Source organism: Ornithodoros turicata, chromosome 4, assembly GCF_037126465.1.
Source record: "Ornithodoros turicata isolate Travis chromosome 4, ASM3712646v1, whole genome shotgun sequence".
Lineage (NCBI taxonomy): Eukaryota > Metazoa > Arthropoda > Arachnida > Ixodida > Argasidae > Ornithodoros > Ornithodoros turicata.
In genome coordinates this window covers 38,903,625-38,920,776 of record NC_088204.1, presented here as the reverse complement: position 1 = coordinate 38,920,776, position 17,152 = coordinate 38,903,625, and the positions used below count along the sequence as shown (strand labels likewise).

At 49.0% G+C, this 17,152-nt stretch overlaps 1 protein-coding gene across 1 annotated transcript; it reads left to right on the top strand.

The window, feature by feature from the left end:
* The first annotated feature begins 15,246 nt into the window (after positions 1–15,246).
* On the top strand, positions 15,247–15,651 carry LOC135392357 (uncharacterized). The gene has a single exon (XM_064623073.1). It carries the CDS (start codon positions 15,247–15,249, stop codon positions 15,649–15,651), a length of 405 nt encoding a protein of 134 aa, XP_064479143.1.
* The last annotated feature ends 1,501 nt before the right edge of the window (positions 15,652–17,152 follow it).

Here is a 17,152-nt window from a genome sequence, read left to right as displayed (position 1 = left end):
TGGCCAACGCAATTGCTAGGAGCAGAATTATCGCGTCCACACCCGCCAGTGTCCAAGAGAGAAGTGATTCCTTGCGCCCTCTGCAGACCTTTCTCATTGGAGTGACGTCATCCTATTATCTCAGGGCTACACTGTTTTTTTTTCACTAATGCTTCTCTGGACAAGGTCCACCTGAAACAATAGAACAATAGAGTCGCGGTATGACGTCATCATGCACCTGCTTGGCTCAAGGACGCGTACGCTCTAGACAGGGGTTCTGTTGTTTATTGAATCACTATCCCAAGATTATTTCCTTTATTCTACTATAACGATTGCATAGGAAACTATTGCAGAAAAACACCATACATGAGAGGTGATTGTAGGAATTAAGCATTTCACTCCCAAGGTCTTACTAAATGAGACTTGCAAAAGAACAAGATAATGGTTCAGCAAGACATGCCCATCCCATCCAAGAGCCAAGCAGTTAACTGAATAATAGCGTTTTGTTTCTCGACTGGATAAAGCCATGCACCTGTCCCCTTTGCGGTTACTCTCAGAACTAAATGAATCGCAGAATTATTAAGAATCATTCTAGCACTTCTCCCATTCAGGGCAGCACTATCGTCAAGACAAGAATGGTCCTTGTCAAAAAGAAAAACAGAACTACATGTAGAAGGAAAACATGACAGAACAGGTCTAGGCTTGTCATCGCATGTTTGTCAGACAAAAAGGGGGAAAAAAGCGAAGAGAAACACTTGAACAAAGCAGAAAACTGGCATCAAACTATTTCTAAACACACACACTCCACTTATTCAAAAACAGTGCTCATCATAAATCCGTCCAGGACAATACACACCATTTTTCTATTGCTACACTTTTTTCCAGTAACGGTCAATGCATTGTTACAGACACCTGAAACACTGTGTGATGTCATCACATCCTGCCTGAGGAAGACAGTGGCAAAGACAAAGACTCCTATTGAACCGCAAGATTATTTCCTTTGTCCTACTCTTAATGATATTCATTCTTACATTAAAATTCAACAAAAAGCACCATGCATATTAGCGATTTTCACCCCAAAGGCTCATTGTGGTCATTAGAATCACAACACCAGTAAACTACCACTGCTCTTTAAAATAATAAGTGAGACCACTCAACATCATCACCAGGCTTATGTAATACATGACCCTTTCTATGCTCATTCATTCGTTGTCTGAGGCTACACCTGCGAGCAAAAAGGCTCGAAAGCCTGGGGGCAAAGTTCCATTCGCGCTCGACGGAGGACTAGACAGAACGCCGTTACGGGAACATGATTGTATTCCTACTATATAAATGATTATTGCATTGCAGTTGAGAAAGACTATCACAAAAAATCCGTACTACGCTGAGCTATAATTTAGGAGCCTTATAATTCTACTTTCTATGGAAACTATAACTGCCCTGTTACTTGGATCGCTATTAATCAAGCGCTCCAATTTTTCTCTCTTCCCATTTCAGCCTTGTCATTCAGTGAAGCAGTCTCACAACCAAAATAATTAATTTATACTGAGGGTGACGTGCTAGGAATTTCTGTCCTGTGCTCAGATGCAAGCATTTCTGCACAATAATGCACACCTGCACACCTATAATAGCTGATTTCCTCAACACACCATGCTCCTAATTACATGTAACAAGCAAAAACATACAAGCCCTCTTCTCACGAATTCAGCTGTACCATGCGACTTTCTTCTGCGTAAAATTTGTGAAAAAGGGAAAATGCAACAAAAAATTGTGCGCACTTGTGCTTAGAATTGCAATGACTTCAAAAACCGAAGCATACGCTAATAAACTAAGAAAAAGACACCCATTTCTGGTATCAGATAATTCTTGCATAACGCTACATACACAGTCGCATTGCCCTTGCGTAAAGAAAGCACAGGACAAGGGCACACAAATTCCTTTAAGCGAGCAGGGAAAAGGCTTAACACGGAGCGCTCAGGAATAATAGCAGAGTCAGCGGACATCGCCACGCGGCTAACACAAGATAACAACAACAACAAGGTACTAGCGGCGGGTAAAATTGCAACACTGCTAAACAAGTTCAGACATGCCATGATGACGTCACAAATCAAGAAAAAAGCACGCACACTCAGACAGCAGCTCAGGAATGCACAAGGAGACGTGCTTTATAGGAATTTCTACTTCACACTCAGATACCAGCACTTCTGCACAAATACCTATAAATGCAAACAGTTTACTCCATCAACATATCGAACAAAGTGAATACTAACACTCAACATCATATAACCAAAAACAAACAAATTCAATTCTTATGAACTCTCCTTTGCCAAGCGGCATTCTTCTGCTCTACGTGTGCTGACTGTTTACCCTCATCTACATTCTGAGTAAAAGCAGTGAAAGGAGAAAAGAACCGCGAAAAATTACACGCATTTGTGCTCCAATAGCTGTAACTGCAAGAAACCGTAGCGCACGCTAATAAACTGAGAAAAAGACACCCATTTCTGCCACCAGATAAGTCTTGCATAATGCCACATACACAGCCGCATTGCCCTTGCGTAAAGAAAGCACAGGACAGGGATACACAAATTTGCTTAAGCGAGCAGGGAAAAGGCTTAAGTCGAACCGCTCAGGAATAATCGGAGAGTCACCGCTTATCGCAACGAAACTGGACGGCTAGCACAACATGACACCAACAAGATACTAGCGGCGGGTAAAACTGCAACAAGAAAGACACTGCTAAACAAGTCACACATGCCATGATGTCGTCACAAATCAGGAAAAAAGCACACGCACGCACGCACACAGGACAACGCATTAAGCACACGGAGCGCTCAGGAATAATCGTAGCGTTACCGCACATCGCTACGAAACTCAACGGCTAACACAAGACGACAACAACAAGATATTAGCGAAGGGTAAAAATTGGAGCAAGAAAGACACTACGGAACACTGTTTTATCACTTAAACAGCAGCAGAGCTGACATCGTAGTAGCCTCGCGATAAATCTTTTATTCCAGCGCCAGCACAATCAAACCTCGCTTTACGAACACCCTTCGTTTCTCAGAAAATCGTTCGTAAATCGAGGTATTCGTAAATCGAGTCCGAGGTGTGCACTGCGCAAATACTTCACCAAACCACGGGAAATTGATTTGAATAACTTTTATTTTTGAAAATACTGCGTAATTGTGCTTTGCGCCATACTTTCTGCAGGGTCTATCCTGTTTAGAAGAGATGACAGAAGTCTGACACTTGACTCATCCACCCGGTCCTCAAAGTACCGTATCGCGCGCGGATGAGACTGCTTCCAACGGCAAATATCACCCTTGTTCCCGGCTGTCAGGACTGAACGCCTTCTCTTGGAACGGCAAGATGTTTCCATCTCGGAGACCTGGTCCAAACTCACAACCGTTCGGCTGTAAACGCCGGAATTATACTTTCAGGAAATGGTGAATCATGTTTGTGGAACGTGATGGCGTTGGGACATTGTATGTTGGACCTTGACAGCATGTACTGAGGAACTTTCATTATCCTCCGGTCCATTGGCCTGTCCTCTGTATGTTCATAACGCCCGTTCGTATATCGAGGTCAGAATGGCTTGGCTACTTTGGGTCCGTTCCCTAATAATCCGTTCATAGTTCGGATATCGAGGGTTCGTAAAACGAGGTCAAAATACACGGAAAAAGTTTGGTTCCCTGTGAAGCCGTTCGTAAGTTGAGGGAATTCGTATATCGAGGGTTCATAAAACGAGGTCCGACTCAGAAAAGGCTTCGGGTGTGTAAGGTCAGCCCAAGACGTGTTGACGGAAGCGCACTGCTCTGTTGGGTACCCAAGTTTGCAGTCAGCGATGCTGGAATGATTGTTTGATTTTATTTTATTTTGAGTTGTAATCGGCTCACCTATTTAGGGCCTATGAACACGTGTTAAGTGGCTTGGTTTAAAAATAAAGTGAGCTACAGTGTGTAGCGAATGATGTTCACATTTACCCGTTCCACTCTATAGTATTCTTGCAAAATATATTTGTGCAAGGAAATAAAAGCAAAAACGCGGTACTATTTCTCTTGGATGTATAGCGAACATGCATTCCTTTCTTTTTCTTTTTGGTTCGCGCCGGACGAGTGGAGATATCCTATTACATCCGGAACGAAGACCTATTGTTTTGCGTTCGCATACATGTCGGTACCGTCTTTTGACTATGGTAGGATAATTATTGACCTGAGGAATAATATGGATTTATGTGGTTGTGAAAATAGACTTTGTGTTTGTGAGTGTGTGCCTGTGTGTGTGTGCGCGCGCGCTTTTCTGACTATTTATGCACTATTGCGTGAAATAGTGGTTTAAAAAATAAGGGTAGTCGCGACTGCATCTGTAGGATAGGGCGAGCGTTTTTAATGGAATTGCCTCGCGAACCTGGTGAAGTCTTTGTTTTGGGCAGGGTATTTTATGAGTGCCCGACGCCGGTTCTGTTGCGGTGCCCTTGATACGCTCTCCTGAAGCAGTGTGGTTTGTTCTTGTAGTGTGGTTCACGTCTTTATCAGCAGAAATGAATAGGAGTGTTTGTGTGTTTGTTAGTATGTGCCTGTCACGTTCGTACAGCTGCTCAAGCTCTGTTTTCTTTGCAAAAATTGAGACTTTAGGGTATTAAGCTGTCCGAGAAGAAGGGACTTTACCTTCTTGCATAAGATAAAATGTGTGTCCTTTTTCTGTGCTTTCTTCACGCAGGAACAATGCAATTGAGTATTTAGCATTATGCAATAATTACCAGAAATGGGTGTCTTTGTCACAGTTTATTAGTGTGTGCCTTGTTATTTTATTTTTTCTCTTATAGCTATACGAGCAAAAGTGCGTGTAATTTTTCGCTGCTCTTTTCTTATTTTCTCTACTTTTACGCAGAAGAAAGTCTCCTGGTAAAAGCTGAATAGTGTTCTATCAGTAGAAGTGGGGTTGTTTGTTTGTTTGTTTGATTTTGTTGAGTGTTCGACATGATGATGAAGTAATCTTGCTGAAGAAGTAAGCTTAATCTTGCAGGTTTTTGAGCAGAAGTGCTGGTATCGAGCACGGAGTAGAAATTCCTATATTTCTCTGCTCCCTAAGAAAATTTGTACGTCGTTTTACAAGCAGAACGTGTTTAGTTTAGCGAAATAGAAAAATGAACTTGTGTATGCTCTATGATGACCCGCCGCAGGCTTAGGGCTTTTCCCCGATCACCAGTGTTTTCGCATTCGATGTCGCATGTTCTGTAGTGTCTTTCTTGCTGCAATTTTTACCTTTCGCTAATATCTTGTTGTTGTCGTCTTGTGTTAGCCGTTGAGCTTCGTAGCGATGTGCGGTAACGCTACGATTATTCCTGAGCGCTCCGTGTGTTTAATGCGTTGTCCTGTGTGCGTGCGTGCGTGTGCTTTTTACCTGATTTGTGACGACATCATGGCATGGGGCCTATTCCGATCTATGTCGGTAGCGCGAACGTGTCGTTCGGGAGCGAGAACACGTGGTATGTGACGCAACGTAACGCTATCGAAGAGAATTTGGTATTCCCTGCGCTCCAAACGCGTCGCCCGTAAGCGACGGCGTCGCTCACGGGAACGACGGCCTCCACCCTGTCGATATGGTGGGTGATACTGTCGTTAGGCGGAGCGAGAGCTGTCAAGACGGCTGCAAGTTACTTCGCGTGGCTAAACACAATCACGGTTGGCGCCGCTGTTTAGATCGGGCGACAACGGGTTTGTATCAGATGAAACGTCATTATTGAAGCCACTTTGCCACAGAGACAATTCTCCACTATCATACATAACAAGCAATACACAAAGGTCTGCCTAAAGCTTACATTTCTCCACATGTTAACTGTCCTGACAGCTCCTCCGGATGTAGTTCCGTAGCCGGGCTTATGGCTTTTTCTTGAAGAAAAAAACAAACAAAAATATAAAAAATAGCACCAATCGAAAGAGCGAAAAATTAGGCATCGACTCACACTGAAAAACAACCTGTAATGTTAAAAAAATGTATAAAAATCGAACTCAACAGACTCTTTTTTAACCAAAAAGTCCGCCATATTGGAAAAGCACGCAGATGATCGGCGGCGGAAGAACGGAAGTCTCATACCGGAAGCGCGACAGCGCCCCCTTCTTGCCAAATCACCGGAGGGAAAAGGCGCGAAAACCGCAGACGACAGACGCAGAAGACGCTTTTTGCACGCTTCGTACTCTCGATTCTCGAACAGTTGGACGCAGGCATTCGCTCTCTCGCCATGCCCATCAACCTGATGCAGCTCGGAGTCGCACCTGCGACAAAGGAGTCGCCGCTGGAATGGCTCCATTCCAACGGCATCCTCCCGAAAACACGAAAGTGTCCCTACTGCGGCACGGTCCTAACGGTAAACCTATCGGAAAGCGAATACGGCAAGTTCACGTGCCAAAAAAATCACGGGGATAATGGGTCTTTTCGACAATCAGTGACGGCGAACACCTGGCTTGAAGGCACTCGTATGTCAGCAAGACAGGTGATCGCACTGACTTACTCTTACACTAGGGACTACAACTACGACACGGCTGTCATAGAGGCATCATTCGACGGCAAACAAACATCACGAGAAACTGTCGCAGATTGGTACAACTATTGCAGGGAGCTGTGTGGTAACATTCTAAAAACTACCTATTCGGACATGGGGAAGATTGGGGGAGACGGCCATGTCGTAGAGGTAGATGAATGCAAAATTGGGAGGCGAAAATTCAATAAGGGGAGGCTCGTAGAGGGGACATGGGTAATTGGCATGATTGACATCCACACTAATGACCTACGATTGGAAGTTTGTCGGGACAACAAGCGCGATGCGATAACACGCAAATCAAAAACAATGTAGAAGAGAAGTCTGTAATAATCACTGATTGCTGGAAAGGCTACATGGGGCTCGATCAGAATGGATTTGAACACTTGACAGTCAACCATAGCTTAAACTACATCGATCCGGACACAGGGGCCAACACAAACCAAATTGAGTCACAGTGGAGGCCCCTCAGACAAGAATTGGCAAGGCGGGGCGTCAAAAATGACAGCATGGGGGAGCATCTGTTAGAGTTTTTATGGCGCCGTGATTGCAGGCGCAACAATCAGGACACATTTGACAAAATTTTGCATGACATTAGCGTAGCATATCAGGTTTGGACTAAAAAACATCGCCTCAAGAACATGCCAAATTCGTTTTCTGATAGGCCACCCAGGACAACGCCAACCTTCCAGCAGGCTGTGGTGAGTACTTACCGTTACGTATTTCTCACAGTATGCAATAATGTCATCCACAATAATGCAAATTTTCCTTTTCCAGTGCTTTACTCACTGACAAGCCCTTCAGGTGCACATCTCTCACCCTACATACATCTTCACCACGTCAAACACAAAGGCTCAACCCACCTAATCTTGGTGACGGTTGCACAGTCTACGCAAACACAGCCTCCAGCAAGTGATATACGTAGAAACCTGGCCTGACCTAACCTTGGTGACGGTTGCAGTCTACGCAGACACAGCCTCCAGCAAGTGAAATACGTAGAAACCTGGCCTGACCTAACCTTGGTGACGGTTGCACAGTCTACGCAGACACAGCCTCCAGCAAGTGAAATACGTATAGACCTGGCCTGACCTAACCTTGGTGACGGTTGCACAGTCTACGCAGGCACAGCCTCCAGCACGTGAAATACGTAGAAACCTGGCCTGACCTAACCTTGGTGACGGTTGCACAGTCTACGCAGACACAGCCTCCAGCAAGTGAAATACGTAGAGACCTGGCCTGACCTAACCTTGGTGACGGTTGCACAGTCTACGCAGACACAGCCTCCAGCAAGTGAAATACGTAGAGACCTGGCCTGACCTAACCTTGGTGACGGTTGCACAGTCTACGCAGACACAGCCTCCAGCAAGTGAAATACGTAGAAACCTGGCCTGACCTAACCTTGGTGACGGTTGCACAGTCTACGCAAACACAGCCTCCAGCAAGTGAAATATGTAAAAACCTGGCCTGACCTAACCTCACTAAACCTCATATTACCATATTACAGTCACGGACACTCTGCATAAACACAGCCTCCAATAGCACACATTCCCACTTTTTCATTTCTATTTTCAACATTTCCTCCTTAACTCGACATTCCTGTATTTTGTTGAATAAAACTCTTTCTAAGATGGCGGCCTCCACCTGTGTTAGGCTTAACAAGGCCGCCACTGTGAATGTACTGCTTTCAATGGTATTTTACAAACGCTCATGAACAACTTTCTACCCAACACTTTTTCATAATTCTTGTATTTTCCGATCCGCTATATCACCCTAGTTCATTCCCAAGTGTTATTTAACTTTCAAACGCGATGGCTAATTTTAAAAATCCATAAGCCCGTCTACGGAACTACACCCGCTCCTCCTCTGGGAATTTAATATCGTGACTGATTCTGCCCACTGATTCTAATTGCGTGTAGGTCGTCAGCAAAATGTCCGTGACTAGACAGCGGTGCTCTATCACGAACAGCAACACAACTTCATGTTATTCGTGCGTTGAGCGAGAAGCGCGAGGTGCGAGTCTTCGCCATCGTCAACGCGTCGTCGTCGTCGTCTGCTTCCAAAATAAGGCATTACGCGTGATTCTCCTTCTGCTACACTATTGGCTCAGAGTGCGACGTCTCGTTCCCAGACGTCTTAACCTCTAACGACAGTCAACAAACCAAGCGCACTGTCGTTAAAATGTACATGGGAATGCCAAAAGTGGCAGGTGTCGTTCCCGGTGCTCGTTATCGTTTTCTACCGATACTCTTCTATCGACACCGTCGCTGCCGCTCGACAGCGGCTCGGAATAGGGCCCCTGGGCCCTATTCCGAGGGGGGATGATAGCGGGTATGGGAAGAATATCGGAAGGGTGAGAATTAAGGAACTGTTCAACAGCAGAGAGACCTTCGTCATTAGGAATATTAGTGTATAGCGAAACGACATCCATTGTTGCCAACAAAATGTCAGCATGGTTACTGAAATGGTCATGGACAGCGTTAATTTTGGAAAGAAAATCGTTTGTGTCTTTGACAAAGGATGGGAGAAGGAGTGGGATGTGTTTGATACAGTGGGCAGCAACTAAGGATAAATTCTCTGTCGGTGTGTTTATTCCTGAAATAATGGGCCTCCCGGGGTTATTGGGTTTATGAACTTTGATCAAAAGATAAAAATTACCTGGTGTGACGTTCTTAGGACGCAAGAATTTGGAAATATGGGGCGGGATAAGTTTACTAGTGACGAGTTCATCAATTTTCTCATTACAGTCGACCCCCGTTTATCCGGACGGTGCCGTTCCCGGCGAAATCGTCCGGATACCAGGGCATCCGGAACGACCGACTATAGAAACGTCCTACAGAGCAAGGTTTAATTAAAACACAGAAATTTCGTCAATGACAGCTGTTACATAGTAGTGTAGGCGCTCGATTCCTGCAAACTTTTGCTAATTGCATAGAGTTGAGCCACGCTGTTGCGCTGCTCGGAGAATGTCAGAGCGGTCGCAAAGTATCAATGTCGGAGCCTTGTTTCTCACTGGCGTCATCGGCACCGTCTTGCTGCACATCATCGGAGGCAACAGCAGCAATCACACCGTCATCAGTCATAGCTGCACACGCGTCATCATCCTTATCAACGTCAAAGTAGTCAGAAACCGCAGCATCATCTACCGCAGTCGCAGTGAGCCTCTGCATCAGGGATCGCAGCTCAGCTAGGGGAATGTCTTCATCGGCCGACGGGCCGTAAGCAGCAGGCCCTCGGGTTGGAATTATCCCATCTAGAACCGGACAGTTGCTCCAGATATTTCCAAATGACTCGACTGGTCAACATGACCCAACGCACACAAATAGAAAAGGGCGTCATGGTGCACGGTTGTCTCCCCTACGGAGGAATGTAAGTCGCTGACGTGTGACGGGAATAACCCCCAAACAGCGAAAAGGGTGAAGAAGCGGGGTCAGCGTCTCCTCTTACTCACGGTAGTCCGGATAACTGAAGCTGGATTAGAAGAATTTTCGACTTCCGTTCCCTGGAATTCTTGTCCGAGTCCGGAAGCTGAAATCCGGATAAACGAGAACAAAGTACATGGAGGAAAATCCGTTCCCGTGCCTTTTGTCCGGATACCGCGGGATCCGGATAAATGAAGTCCGGATAAACGGGGGTCGACTGTATCATTAAAAGGTACAGGAACACGACTGAAGCACGTTTGGAATACATCAGCACACTGATTCCTAAGAAATATGCGTGCTAATCAGCAATGAGGAGCGCTTAAAGCGCAATAAATACTCCAAATCAAATCGCTTCCCATTGTTTCCTATGGGAGCAGCCTGCGCCATTGGGCCCTCGAACATGGCGGCCGGTTGCCACACCTCTCTCCCACGAGCCCCTCTCCTATGCGCGGTTCAGCCTTTATAAAAGTGGTGGTGGTGGTGGTGGTGTAACTGCTTGCCGTAGTCGGCCTCGCAAGGCGGGCAACGTCACGACTAACGCAGGCCCGTAAAAAAAAAGGAAACAATCGGATTTGCAGTGAAGTCCAATTAGGGGTTGAGCGATGAGCGGTAGAACACCAGAAAATGAAAATGAAAATCACTGTGGGAATGCTTGACTAAGGTGTTGAAGAGTACTCGGCTAAAGGGCCACATGTGATGCGTCCATAGAGACGGTATATCAACTTGGTATCCCTCAGGAAGGAAGCCAGTTTTGACGCGTGGTAACATCTTTCTGCCGGCATTGAGCCGCCAAAGATGACGTCATGTACTTGCGAGCCGTTGCGGATTATGGGGTCTAGATGCTTAGATCTTTCCTGACTGTAGGCAGGGCATTGTAGAAGGATGTGTTCAATTGTGTCGAGGGATGTCGGACAGAAAGGGCATGTTGGATCACCCGTAGTCTTCAGGCGGTGGAGTACACACGTTCGAATACATTGTGTTTATACGTATGCGGTGTAGGAGTGTGGCTGTGAGCCTGGAGAAACTTTGAGACTGGAGTGAAGGGCGTGCGTTGGGCAGAGTGAGCCCGGTGCTCGGACTAATTGTAGATATTGCCACGTATCATCTTTGAAGTGATTACACCTAACAAAGATGATACGTGCGAGGAGGTCTGGTGGAGGTGCGAATCGGTCGTCAGCGGGTGAACCTTCCTCCCTAGTCATCAGGTATTATTACTGCTGTGAGTGACACATCCCCGAATGGCTCTCTGTTGGCCGAAGGAAACATTCATCTCCTCCTACCACGCGGCATCGGGATAGCCAGAGGAATTGTGCCTGTGAGAGACGAAAAAATACAGCTACTAATTACGAACTTTAGCCAGGAACCGCAGCATGTCACAAGTGGCACAAAAATAGCTGTGTCCTTGCGGACGATTATACCACCACAAGTATTTGTCTCCTGGACAGTGCACGCACCGACGGCGCCACAGAACACCACGACCGCCCGTTCGACGTAAACCCTCAACTAACTGTGGCGCAGAAGCACACCCTTCTGCAAGCACTAGAGGCTTTCAGTAACTGTTTCGCCACTTCGTCCAAACTGCGACAGACGACGGTAGGAAAGCATCGCATCATAGTCGACGAAGACGTCCGCCCGATTCATCGTATGCCATATCGGGTGTCACCTAAAGAGCGAGAAGCCATCCGAGCACAAGTAGAAGAAATGCTGGACGACGACATTATCCAGCCGTCGACCAGTCCGTGGGCGTTGTAGTGGACGACGACAACGACGACAACGATGGACACGCGCGTGGAGCACCCGCTTTCAGTTCCACCGGCGCGGCCATGGAGATAGGCCACCGTCATCGCCTCTCCGTGGCATACCATCATCGCCGGTCGGGGCTCATGTAGAGGCAGTCCACCGTCCTCCACATTTGGTGACCCGGACAAAGAACATCACGTCCGGAGCATTCGGCCCTTCACCATCCCAAATTTCTGACCACGCCATCGAGCAGCACTACCTCCGGCACACACGGCCCACCTTCACTCCTACCGCACTCTTCGCTCTCTCTCACCTACGCTTCTCTCTTCGCTCAAGTCTTCTCACGCTTCTCACTGCCGGCCGCGACACTCGAGCCTTGCGCTCACCTGCCGGTTGCGGCAGTCGCGGCAGCCGACGCCTCGGCACGCTTAAGCCCGTCTCGGCACCTCACTCACTCCACCTGGGACTATCGAGCTTCGGCTCCCGTGCCGGTCGCGGCACCCCAGGACCACGACACCGAGCGCCTCACTCTCTCTGCGACGGATCGCTGTTCCCGTCCACACCTACCACAAGGATGACTACCTACACACGGATGCTGTTCCCGTCTTCATCCCCTCCGAAACGCCGCCAACGTGTGCCGTGCCCCTATTCCCGCTGTTCCCGCTGTTCCCTGTTCTTGCGATGCGTCCGCAACGCATCTGACGCCCGGGGGACCCCTGTAGTGGACGACGACAACGACGACAACGATGGACACGCGCGTGGAGCACCCGCTTTCAGTTCCACCGGCGCGGCCATGGAGATAGGCCACCGTCATCGCCTCTCCGTGGCATACCATCATCGCCGGTCGGGGCTCATGTAGAGGCAGTCCACCGTCCTCTACAGGCGTCGCCGGTAGTACTCGTGAAGAAAAAGGACAGAACACCCAGGTTTCTGCGTCGACTACCGAAAACTCAACGAGGTCACGAAGAAGGACGTTTACTCGTTACCACGCATCGACGACACACTCGATCGTCTCCAAAATGCGAAGTTCTTCTCCTCCATGGACCTCAAGACGGGGTACTGGCAAGTGGAAGTCGACGAACGCGATCGTGAGAAAATGGCCTTCGTTACTCCGGATGGACTTTACGAATTCGAGGTTATGCCGTTCGGCCTCTGCACAGCTCCAGCTACGTTTCAGCGAGTCATGGACACCGTACTGGCTGGGTTAAAATAGCAAACCTGCCTTGTGTACCTCGACGACGTCGTCGTCTTCGCAAGTACCTTCGAGGAACACGTAAAACGGTTGAAACAAGTTATCGAGACCATCAGCGCTGCGGAACTCATGTTTCTTGGCCATCTCGTAAGCGGCGACAGCATACGCCCGGATCCCGAAAAGACAGCGGCTATCGCCAATTACCCTGTTCCTTCTAACGTTAAAGACGTACGAAGCTTCCTTGGTCTTTGCGCCTACTATCGCCGCGTCATCACAAGTTTATCGAAAACCGTGTCACCACTCAACGCACTGACGAGGGATGGAGCTTCTTTTGAGTGGCGTGAAGCACAACAACGGGCCTTCGACGAATTAAAGGCACGCCTCCAGACTGCACCTGTGCCGGCACACTTTAACCCCAACGCCGAAACCGAAATACACACCGACGCAAACAATTAAGGTCTCAGAGCAGTGCTGGTTCAACTACAAGACGGCCTCGAACGCGTCATCGCTTATGCAAGCAGAACGCTATCCTGGGCCCAGAAAAACTACTCGACAACAGAGAAGGAGTGCCATGCACTTATATGGCCCATCACGAAGCGGCGTCCCTACTTATACGGACGCCCGTTCAAAGTAGTGACAGACCATCATGCTCTATGCTGGCTCGCCGGCCTGAGAGACCCGTCGGGTCGATTAGCACGGTGGAGTCTTCGGCTACAGGAGTACGACGTCACCATCACCTACAAGTCGGGAAGAAAGCACAACGACGCAGACTGCTGGTCGCGGGCACCACTCCAGAGAACAGACAGCGGCGACGAGATCGACGACAGTTTCCTGGGCCTCGTCAATGCGACCACTATGGTTTCAGAACAGCACAGCGACCCAGAACTGAGGCCTCTCATCGACTACCTGCAAACTCGGGCTGGCAACGTCCCTGCCGTCTTCAGACGATCGCTCCCCATCTTCTCCATACGTAACGGTATCCTCTACAAGCAGAATCACGAGCCACAAGGCGCTACATGGCTTCTAGTTGTACCTGCAGGGATGCGCCCGGAAATCCTCGCATCCTGTCACGACGAGCCGTCTTCGGGTCACCTGGGGTACAGTAACGCTGGCCCGCATAAGATAAAAATACTACTGGCCAAAGCTAGTCAAAGCTGCCCACCAGTACCTGAGAACGTGTAGGGAATGTCAACGCCGAAAAACGCCACCAGTGCGCCAGTCTGGATACCTTCAGCCGATTCCACCGCCGTCGGCACCGTTTGAGCATGTGGCGGCCCGTGGACGGCGATGACGACGTGCCTTTGCTGCCACGCGCTACGGCGCTGGCACGGCAGTTCTACCGGCACCGTCCTATATAGTGTGAGGTAACGTCCATCCGCCCGCTGGGACATTCCATCATCGCCGGTCAGGACTCATGTAGGGGAACACCACCTCCTCTACATTTGGTGACCCGAACAACGAACACCATGTTCGGCGTAATCCGACCATGCAACATCCTAAATTTTTCGGCAAACCAGAAGCGAACCACCCTCTAGCAGGCAAGGCGCACCGGGACCACTGTTTCACCGGGGACCCGCAGGGAGACCACAGTAAGCTGACTTTCCGGCCTCCACCTGCTTCATGATGGATCTTCCCGGCACTTCTCTGGCGGCAATCTGCATTCACGCTGTCGTACCGGTCGCGGTACTGTCGCCCACTCAGCAACGCACTCACCCAGCAAGAATCAACGCTCGGCAGCAATCACTCAACAAGCACTCAGCGCACTCAACAAGGGCTCAACGCACTCAGCAGGGACTCAACACAATCAGCAACAACTCAAGCATCGAAGCACTCAACATTCACATCTCATCACTGGAACCCGCCGGGGTCGCAGCTCTCTTGTTCCCGCCATCCCGCGAGTCCTGACCGGCGATGATGGAATGTCCCAGCGGGCAGATGGACGTGGCCTCACATTAGGACGGTGCCGGTAGAACTGCTGTGCCAGCACCGTAGCGCGTGGCAGCAAAGGCACGTCGTCATCGTCGTCCACGGGCCGCCACAATCAGATGGGGATGGACCTACTCGGACCCTTCCCGCGATCGTCTTCAGGAAATCGTTGAACAATCGTGGCGACGGACTACCTAACACGCTACGCCGAAACGAAAGCCCTCCCTCGAGGGACTGCCGCTGAAGTGGCGAAGTTCTTCGTTGAATGCATTGTACTCCGGCACGGAGCTCCCACGACCATAATCATCGACAGAGGAACATCATCGACAGCATTCGCAAGCAGACTCACCCAAGAAATTCTCCGCCTCAGCCATACCGTCCACCGCAGAACGACGGCGTACCATCCAGAAACAAACGACCTCACCGAGCGGCTAAACAAAACTCTTGCCGACATGAGTTCGACGTACGTCGACGTAGAGCACAAGACGTGGGACGAAATACTGCCGTACGTCACGTTCGCTTACAAGACGGCAGTCCAAGAAACAACCCGGTTCACGCCGTTTCACATTGTGCACGGTCGTGATGCAGCAACGATGCTCGACGCGAAGCTGCCTCACGAGCCCAGTGAAGAAGAAAGCGATGCCCTGGACTTCACCCAACGAGCCGAGGAAGCTCGCCAGCTCGCCGGGCTACGGATCGGACAGCAACAACGCGAGGATACGAGAAGGTACAATCTACGTCGACGAAACACACAGTTTAGCCCAGGAGACCTGGTATGGGTGTGGACTCCGATCCGACGACGAGAGTTAAGCAAGAAACTTCTCAAACGCTATTTCGGCCCATACAAAATACTCTGACGCATAGGAGAGGTGGACTACGAAGTCTTACCTAAAGACAGCACAGGCTCTGGGCTTCTCGGCGAACCCCGACCCCTGAAACAGTTCACGTCGTTAGTCTCAAGCCGTACTACTCCAGGTAGTTTGGAAGATCTCCCGGAACCAAAAGAAAACTGGCTACTTTTTTTTTTTTTTTTTTTTGCATCGAGCACATATCAAAGGTTGCAACAGGGTACTGATCGGCTGAACCCTAGCCCGGCACGCCCACCGAAATATCATCTTTGAAGCGATTACACCTAACAAAAACAACAAGCAACTAGGCGTCGGACGACGGGCCGAAATCCACGACACGCAACGCCGATTAGCGAGCGATGCTTCCAGAAGCATCGGGCCGGATTCACAAAGAGCTCGTGCGACGGAATCTTTCGTAACTCCGTTGTACGGGAAAGTTACGACGAAGTGTAGATTCACGAAGGGCGCGCGTCGCAAAATCTTCGCAGCTTACGGCGGAATCCTGCGAGAGCTCCCGAGCAGTCTTACGAAGAAAGATGGCGGCGTTATTTGGCAGCGGTGAATTTGGAGACGGGAAACAAAGACTCCGTAATACGCGCCAACGTATTGCACTTTGCCACAGAACCTTCGAGACCATTCCAAAGTGACATTGAGGCACTTTTTTGCTTGGTAACCTTCAACAAATGCTTCAACTTTGTGCTCCGTAAAATCGGGTCGGAGAGATTTTTAAAGCATCCCCTACAGCCCGCTAAGACACCCCCAACACCCCTCCAAATTGTCTGCAAGAAAGGCAAAAGAAGCCATAAAAACTGCAAAACTGAGTGCCACACACCGTTTACAAGACACCCCCCCCCCCCCCCCCCGTCTCCGAGACGAACATACTGGGAATATATTTGCTGTGTCATCGAACGCGAGTTTCGCCTGTGATTGCATGGCATCCGTTATGGCTACCGAAAGACCGAGAGCACGTGCAGTAACAAAACATTTGGGGACGAACAACTTCGTCTTCTTCTAATGGGAGGACTCCTATTGGTGCGACCACACATTTTCGTCATCGTTACCATAGCGAAAACATAGCCTCGCACCCTTTGACTGTTTGTCTCTGAGGTGCACGTGACAGGAAGCGAGCAACTTCCTCTTCCTCGTCAAAGGGTGTACCCTCTCCACTACGATAGCTTTGTGAATCGCGCTTACGACGCCGTCGTACGCGCGTCGCAGGCTACGACGTCTTAGCGCATCTTAGCGTAACTTACGCTCGCGTTTGTGAATCCGACCCCACTGTTCCTTCGCTCAATCTCATGGACGGATCGACGACCTTGGAGAAGCTTCTCTACTTCCTCTTCTTCACCGACGCGCGCTTTCTACAATGTTCACCGCTGTGTATAAAAGCTTGTGAGCTCCCACTCTGAGCATTCTTCCTTGATTGTGTTTGAGAGCTACCGCTCTTCCGCTCAGCTACCTTTCCTTCTTACTTTGCATTAAACATATTCCCCCCCCCCCCTACCGCTCT